The 8,330-nt window shown below is 55.4% G+C and overlaps 1 protein-coding gene across 1 annotated transcript in view; it reads right to left on the reverse strand.

The window, feature by feature from the left end:
- Window positions 1-2,726: 2,726 nt before the first annotated feature.
- The window catches only part of LOC140405322 (adenylate cyclase type 5-like), a 148,939-nt gene continuing 143,335 nt past the window's right edge, over window positions 2,727-8,330 (reverse strand). The window contains exon 14 of the mRNA XM_072493613.1: window positions 2,727-2,842. Coding sequence (XP_072349714.1) covers window positions 2,727-2,842 — 116 coding nt within the window. The remainder of the gene's footprint in view (window positions 2,843-8,330) is intronic.

Consider the following 8,330-nt stretch of genomic DNA (forward strand, 5'->3'; position numbering starts at 1 on the left):
CTGAGGGAGCTCCGCACTGCGGGAGGGTCAGTGCTGAGGGAGCGCCGCACTGTGGGAGGGTCAGTGCTGAGGGAGCTCCGCACTGCGGGAGGGTCGGTGCTGAGGGAGCTCCGCATTGTGGGAGTGTCAGTGCTGAGGGAGCGCCGCACTGTGGGAGGGTCAGTGCTGAGGGAGTGCCGCACTGTGGGAGGGTCAGTGCTGAGGGAGCTCCGCACTGTGGGAGGGTCAGTGCTGAGGGAGCGCCGCACTGTGGGAGGGTCAGTGCTGAGGGGGGCTCCGCACTGTGGGAGGGTCAGTGCTGAGGGAGCTCCGCAATGCGGGAGTGTCAGTGCTGAGGGAGCGCCGCACTGTGGGAGGGTCAGTGCTGAGGGAGTGCCGCACTGTGGGAGGGTCAGTGCTGAGGGAGCTCCGCACTGTGGGAGGGTCAGTGCTGAGGGAGCGCCGCACTGTGGGAGGGTCTGTGCTGAGGGGGCTCCGCACTGTGGGAGGGTCAGTGCTGAGGGAGCTCCGCGCTGTGGGAGGGTCAGTGCTGAGGGAGCGCTGCACTGTGAGAGGGTCAGTGCTGAGGGAGCGCCGCACTGTGGGAGGGTCAGTGCTGAGGGGAGCGCCGCACTGTGGGAGGGTCAGTGCTGAGGGAGCGCCGCACTGTGGGAGTGTCAGTGCTGAGGGAGCTCCCGCACTGTGGGAGGGTCAGTGCTGAGGGAGCTCCCGCACTGTGGGAGGGTCAGTGCTGAGGGAGCGCCGCACTGTGGGAGGGTCAGTACTGAGGGAGCTCCGCACTGTGGGAGGGTCAGTGCTGAGGGAGCTCCGCACTGTGGGAGGGTCAGTGCTGAGGGAGCTCCGCACTGTGGGAGGGGTCAGTGCTGAGGGAGCGCCGCACTGTGGGAGGGTCAGTGCTGAGGGAGCGCCGCACTGCGGGAGGGTCAGTGCTGCGGAAGCTCCGCACTGTGGGAGGGTCAGTGCTGAGGGAGCTCCGCACTGTGGGAGGGGTCAGTGCTGAGGGAGCGCTGCACTGTGGGAGGGTCAGTGCTGAGGGGAGCGCCGCACTGTGGGAGGGTCAGTGCTGAGGGAGCGCCGCACTGTGGGAGGGTCAGTGCTGAGGGAGCTCCGCACTGTGGGAGGGTCAGTGCTGAGGGAGCTCCGCACTGTGGGAGGGTCGGTGCTGAGGGAGCTCCGCACTGTGGGAGGGTCAGTACTGAGGGAGCTCCGCACTGTGGGAGGGTCAGTGCTGAGGGAGCGCCGCACTGTCAGCTGAATTGTTAAACCAAGTGACTTATTGTAACGCCAAATATTGGAAAACACCTGCTCTATTAAGTCCACCTGAGAGGTCAGACGGAGCCTGGATTCAATGTCTAATCTAAAAGACCTCAAAAGTGCGGCGCTCCCTCAGCACTGACCCTCCCACAGTGCGACGCTCCCTCAGCACCGACCCTCCCACAGTGCAGAGCTCCCTCAGCACCGACCCTCCCACAGTGCGGCGCTCCCCTCAGCACTGACCCTCCCACAGTGCGGAGCTCCCTCAGCACCGACCCTCCCACAGTGCGGCGCTCCCTCAGCACTGACCCTCCCACAGTGCGGTGCTCCCTCAGCACTGACCCTCCCACAGTGCGGAGCTCCCTCAGCACTGACCCTCCCACAGTGCGGTGCTCCCTCAGCACTGACCCTCCCACAGTGCGGAGCTCCCTCAGCACCGACCCTCCCACAGTGCGGTGCTCCCTCAGCACTGACCCCTCCCACAGTGCGGCGCTCCCTCAGCACTGACCCTCCCACAGTGCGGAGCTCCCTCAGCACTGACCCTCCCACAGTGCGGAGCTCCCTCAGCACTGACCCTCCCATGGTGTGGAGCTCCCTCAGCACTGACCCTCCCACGGTGTGGAGCTCCCTCAGCACTGACCCTCCCACAGTGCGGAGCTCCCTCAGCACTGACCCTCCCACGGTGTGGAGCTCCCTCAGCACTGACCCTCCCACAGTGCGGCGCTCCCTCAGCACTGACCCTCCCACAGTGCGGAGCTCCCTCAGCACTGACCCTCCCACAGTGTGGAGCTCCCTCAGCACTGACCCTCGCACAGTGCGGAGCTCCCTCAGCACTGACCCTCCCACAGTGCGGCGCTCCCTCAGCACTGACCCTCCCACAGTGTGGAGCTCCCTCAGCACTGACCTTCCCACAGTGCGCCGCTCCCTCAGCACTGACCCTCCCACAGTGCAGGGCTCCCTCAGCACTGACCCTCCCACAGTGCGGGGCTCCCTCAGCACTGACCCTCCCACAGTGCGGAGCTCCCTCAGCACTGACCCTCCCACAGTGCGGAGCTCCCTCAGCACCGACCCTCCCACAGTGTGGCACTCCCTCAGCATTGACCCTCCCACAGTGCGGCGCTCCCTCAGCACTGACCCTCCCACAGTGCGGAGCTCCCTCAGCACCGAAACTCCCACAGTGTGGTGCTCCCTCAGCACTGACCCTCCCACAGAGCGGCGCTCCCTCAGCACCGACCCTCGCACAGTGCGGCGAGATGACCCTGATCACTATTTCTTTCAGCTACGGGCGGGGGTGTGGGTGAGGGTTGATGCATGCGTAGTCCAATTGAGTTTGCCAATGCAAGTTGCATGCAAATCGATCGTTTTTACTGCGTAAAATTGAATGTAATTAAAGAATAGACGCGACATGAACTCAAGCCTCCCCTGGTCGTCTGCTTCCGTACATTGCGAGGGGGCGGGGTTGGGGAAAAGAGTCAAACCACTTCATGAAGCGCGGCCGCGTGTGTTGACAGAGCCGCCAATTTGCTCACAGGGCGCTCCCTCGAACAAGCGACGCCACGAACAGCCAGGTAACTGGGACCTGGGTGTGCTGGTGCATGAGTCGCAAAAAGTTGGTTTGCAGGTGGTTAAGGCGGCGAATGTGGGTCAGCACTGCTGCCTGGCGGCGCCGAGGTCGCGGGTTCGATCCCGGCCCCGGGTCACTGTCCGTGTGGAGTTTGCACATTCTCCCCCTGGCTGCGTTGGGTCTCGCCCCCACAACCCAAAGATGTGCAGGGGGGGTGGATTAACAAACAACAAAGAAAAGTACAGCACAGGAACAGGCCCTTCGGCCCTCCAAGCCCGTGCCCACCACGCTGCCCGACTAAACTACAATCTTCTACACTTCCTGGGTCCGTATCCCTCTGTTCCCATCCTATTCATGTTTTTGTCAAGATGCCCCATAAATGTCCCTATCGTCCCTGCTTCCACCACCTCCTCCGGTAGTGAGTTCCAGGCACCCACTACCCTCTGCGTAAAAAACTTGCCTCGTACATCTACTCTAAACCTTGCCCCTCGCACCTTAAACCTCTGCCCCCTAGTAATTGATCCCTCTACCCTGGGGAAGAGCCTCTGACTATCCACTCTGTCTATGCCCCTCATAATTTTGTAGACCTCTAGCAGGTCTCCCCTCAACCTCCGTCGTTCCAGTGAGAACAGACCGAGTTTATTCAACCGCTCCTCGCAGCTAATGCCCTCCACACCAGGCAACATTCTGGTAAATCTCTTCTGCACCCTCTCTAAAGCCTCCACATCCTTCTGGTAGTGTGGCGACCAGAATTGAACACTATACTCCAAGTGTGGCCTAACTAAGGTTCTATACAGCTGCAACATGACTTGCCGATTCTTATACTCGATGCCCCTTAATTGGAAAAAATTAATTGGGTACTCTAAATTTATTTTTGAAAAAGGCGAGTGGAGTTTTGTCCTTCATTGCTAGAGGGATGGACTTTAGGACGAGGGAGGCCACACAAAAGGTTGCTGCATAAGATAAAGATGCATGGCATTGAGGGGAAAGTAGTAGCATGGATAGAGGATTGGTTAATTAATAGAAAGCAAAGAGTGGGGATTAATGGGTGGTTTCTCTGGTTGGCAATCAGTAGCTAGTGGTGTCCCTCAGGGATCAGTGTTGGGGCCCCACAACTGTTCACAATTTACAGAGATGATTTGGAGTTGGGGACCAAGGGCAATGTGTCCAAGTTTGCAGACGACACTGAGATAAGTGGTAAAGCAAAAAGTGCAGAGGATACCGGAAGTCTGCAGAGGGTTTTGGACAGGCTAAGTGAATGGGCTAGGGTCTGGCAGATGGAATACAATGTTGACAAATGTGAGGTTATCCATTTTGGTGGGAACAACAGCAAAAGGGATTATTATTTAAATAATAAAATATTAAAACATGCTGCTGTGCAGAGAGACCTGGGTGTGCTAGTGCATGAGTCGCAAAAAGTTGGTTCACAGGTGCAGCAGGTGATTAAGAAGGCGAATGGAATTTTGTCCTTCACCGCTAGAGGGATGGAGTTAAGACTAGGGAGGTTCTGCTGCAATTGTATAAGGTGTTAGTGAGGCCACACCTGGAGTATTGTGTTCAGTTTTGATCTCCTTACTTGAGAAAGGACGTACTGGCGCTGGAGGGTGTGCAGAGGAGATTCACGAGGTGAATCCCAGAGCTGAAGGGGTTGGGTTACGAGGAGAGGTTGAGTAGACTGGGACTGTACTCGTTGGAATTTAGAAGGATGTGGGGGGATCTTAGAGAAACATTATGAAGGGAATAGATAGGATAGATGCGGGCAGGTTGTTTCCACTGGCGGGTGAAAGCAGAACTAGGGGGCATAGCCTCAAAATAAGGGGAAGTAGATTTAGGACTGAGTTTAGGAGGAACTTCTTCACCCAAAGGGTGAATCCAATTATTTATTTTCCAAATTAAGGGGCAATTTAGCGCGGCCAATCCACCTACCCTGCACAACTTTGGCTTGTGTGGGGGGCGGAGACCCACGCAGACACGGGGAGAATGTGCAAACTCCCACACGGACAGTGGCTCAGGGCCGGGATCGAACCCGGGGACCTCTGCGCCGTGAGGCAGCTGTGCTAACCCCTGCGCTGACCCTAAAAGTATTGCTGCAGTTGTGCAGGGTGTTGGTGAGGCCACATCTGGAGTATTGTGTCCAGTTTTGGTCTTATCGGAGGAAGGATGTGGGGGCATTGGAGGAAGTTCAGAGGAGATTCACCAGATTGATTCCGTTAACGAACGAGGAGAGATTAAACAGTTCGGGCTGGAACTCGCTGAAGTTTAGAAGGATGAGAGGGGATCTGATCGAGGTGTATAAAGTACTAAGAGGGATTGATAAAGTAAACGTGGATCAAACATTCCCCCTTGTGGGGCAATCTGTAATGACAGGTCACGGATATAGGTTGAGAGGCGGTAGATTTAGAACCGAGACGAGGAGAAACTACTTCTCGTAGAGGGTGGCGTATTTGTGGATCTCGCCGCCCCCATAATGCGGTGGAATCTGAGTCATTAAATGGTTTCAATACGGAGATAGACATAGAACGTAGAAAATACAGCACAGAACAGGCCCTTCGGCCCACGATGTTGTGCCGAACTTTTGTCCAAGATTAAGAACAAATTAATCTGTACTCCTTCATTTTACCGTAATCCATGTACCTATCCAATAGCTGCTTGAAGGTCCCTAATGTTTCCGACTCAACTACTTCCACAGGCAGTGCATTCCATGCCCCCACTACTCTCTGGGTAAAGAACCTACCTCTGACTTCCCCCCCTCTATCTTCCACCTTTCACCTTAAATCTATGTCCCCTTGTAATGGTTTGTTCCACCCGGGGAAAAAGTCTACTCTATCTATTCCCCTGATCATCTTATAAACCTCTATCAAGTCGCCCCTCATCCTTCTCCGTTCTAATGAGAAAAGGCCTAGCACCCTCAACCTTTCCTCGTAAGACCTACTCTCCCATTCCAGGCAACATCCTGGTAAATCTCCTCTGCAGCTTTTCCAAAGCTTCCACATCCTTCCTAAAATGAGGCGACCAGAACTGTACACAGTACTCCAAATGTGGCCTCACCAAAGTTTTGTACAGCTGCATCATCACCTCACGGCTCTTAAACTCAATCCCATTGTTAATGAACGCGAGCACACCATAGGCCTTCTTCACAGCTCTATCCACTTGAGTGGCAACTTTCAAAGATGTATGAACATAGACCCCAAGGTCTCTCTGCTCCTCCACATTGCCAAGAACTCTACCGTTAACCCTGTATTCCGCATTCATATTTGTCCTCCCAAAATGGACCACCTCTCACTTTTCAGGGTTAAACTCCATCTGCCACTTCTCAGCCCAGCTCTGCATCCTATCTATGTCTCTTTGCAGCCGACAACAGCCCTCCTCACTATCCACAACTCCACCAATCTTCGTCTATATATATATATTATATATTTCTGATTTTTTTTAAAAAGCAGGTTAAAGGATATGGGGAACAGGAAGAGATCAGGCACGATCTGATCGAATAGCGGAGCAGGCGCAAAGGGCTGAATTGCCCACTTCTACTCCTTGTTCCCATGTTCCGAAGTTACTGGGAGGGGGCGGGGGGGGCGGGAGGAGGTGAGTCGCTCTCCGCAGGATTCCCAGCCTCCGACCTGCTCCGGTAGCCGCGGTATTTATACGTCTGGGTCCAGTCAGTTTCTCATCAATGGTAACTCCCCCGGGATGTCGATAGTGGTGAGGGTTTCATCGATGGTAATGACGTGGAGTGTCGAGGGGGGAGGGGGCGACGATTCCCAGCCTCCGACCTGCTCTGGGAGCCGCGGTATTTATACGGCTGGGTCCAGTTCAGCTTCTGGTCGATGGTAACCCCCCGGGATGTCGATAGTGGGGGGGCGGGGCGTGGATACAGCGGTGGTGGGCGTGGATACAGCGGTGGTATTGCATCAAACGTCAAGGGGAAAATTCCATCTTGGTCTGTGGTGCGTGGAGAAACCAGCCACGATTGCAGTGAAGGCGGGACAGGCTCGACGATGGGCCGAATGGCCTCCTTCAGCTCCTGCGTAACGAGGTGGGAGGGGGGCGGCCCCCCTGCTTTTTGTGTTCAATTCCGCCCCCCCCCGGAATAAACGATAAGATCCCATTAGCTTTCCGAGCTAGTGGCTGTACCTGCAAACTAGCCCATTGCGGTTCATTCCCCTGCATGTCCAGGTCCCTCTGGACTAACAATTCGAGACGCAGCTATCGGCGTCCGCCATCCCCCACCCCACTCCCTTGGTCTCTGAAATGGAGTCCGTTCCCCGTCGTTGACCATCGCTTGCTTGAAGTGCTTGGATGAAGCGAAGGGGACTCTGTTTGAGACACACAGCGAGTCCTGCGTAACTCTGGCATTATTGGCTGGCCGAAAGAAGACAGCGAGTGGCGGTGGATGGAAAGTATTCCGCCTGGAGGTCGGTGAGCGGTGGTGTCCCGCGGGGATCTGTTCTGGGACTTTGTGGTTTTTACAAATGACTTGGACGAGGAAGTGGAAGGGTGGGTTAGTAAGTTTGCCGATGACACGAAGGTTGGGGGAGTTGCGGACAGTGTCGAGGGCTGTTGCGGGTTACAACAGGACATCGACAGGATGCAGAGCTGGGCTGAGAAGTGGCAGATGGAGTTCAACCTTGACAAATGTGAAGTGATTCATTTTGGAAGGTCGAATTTGAATGCGGAATACAGGGTTAAAGGCAGGATTCTTGGAAGTGTGGAGGAACGGAGGGATCGTGGTGTCCATGTACATCGATCCCTCAAAGTTGCCACCCAGGTTGATAGGGTTGTTAAGAAGGCGTATGGTGTGTTGTCTTTCATTAACAGGGGGGATCGAGTTTCAGAGCCGCGAGGTTTTGCTGCAGCTTTATAAAACTCTAGTTCGACCACACTTGGAATATTGTGTCCAGTCCTGGTCGCCTCATTATAGGCAGGATGTGGATGCTTTGGAGAGGGTGCGGAGGAGATTCACCAGGATGCCGCCTGGACTGGGGGGGCATGTCTTACGAAGAAAGGTTGAGGGGGAGCGAGGGCTTTTCTCACTGGAGCGAAGAAGGCAGAGAGGTGACTTGATACAAGGTGATGAGAGGCCTGGATAGAGTGGGGGCCAGAGACCTTTCCCCAGGGCGGAAATGGCTGTCACGAGGGGGACATAATTTGAAGGTGATTGGAGGGAGGTATAGGGGAGATGTCGGAGGTTCTTTACACAGAGAGGGGTGGGTGTGTGGAACGCTCGGCCAGCAGAGGTGGGGGAGTCCGAGTCATTCAGGACATTTAAGCGACTCTTAGACAGGCACATGGACAGCAGTGAATTGAAGGGGTGGAGATTAGGTTGATCTTAGATTAGGATAAATGATCGGCACAACATGGTGGGCTGAAGGGCCTGTATTGTGCTGTACCGTTCTATGTTGTATAACTCCCAGACTTTCGCTATCAACGTCAGCGTTCCAACACTCCCAGGCACAGAAAACGGCAGCCACAGCAAGGTGCAAAAACAAACCTTCAACTCTTTAATGTTTCGCCT

Source organism: Scyliorhinus torazame, chromosome X (assembly GCF_047496885.1).
Source record: "Scyliorhinus torazame isolate Kashiwa2021f chromosome X, sScyTor2.1, whole genome shotgun sequence".
NCBI classification, from domain to species: Eukaryota; Metazoa; Chordata; class Chondrichthyes; order Carcharhiniformes; family Scyliorhinidae; genus Scyliorhinus; species Scyliorhinus torazame.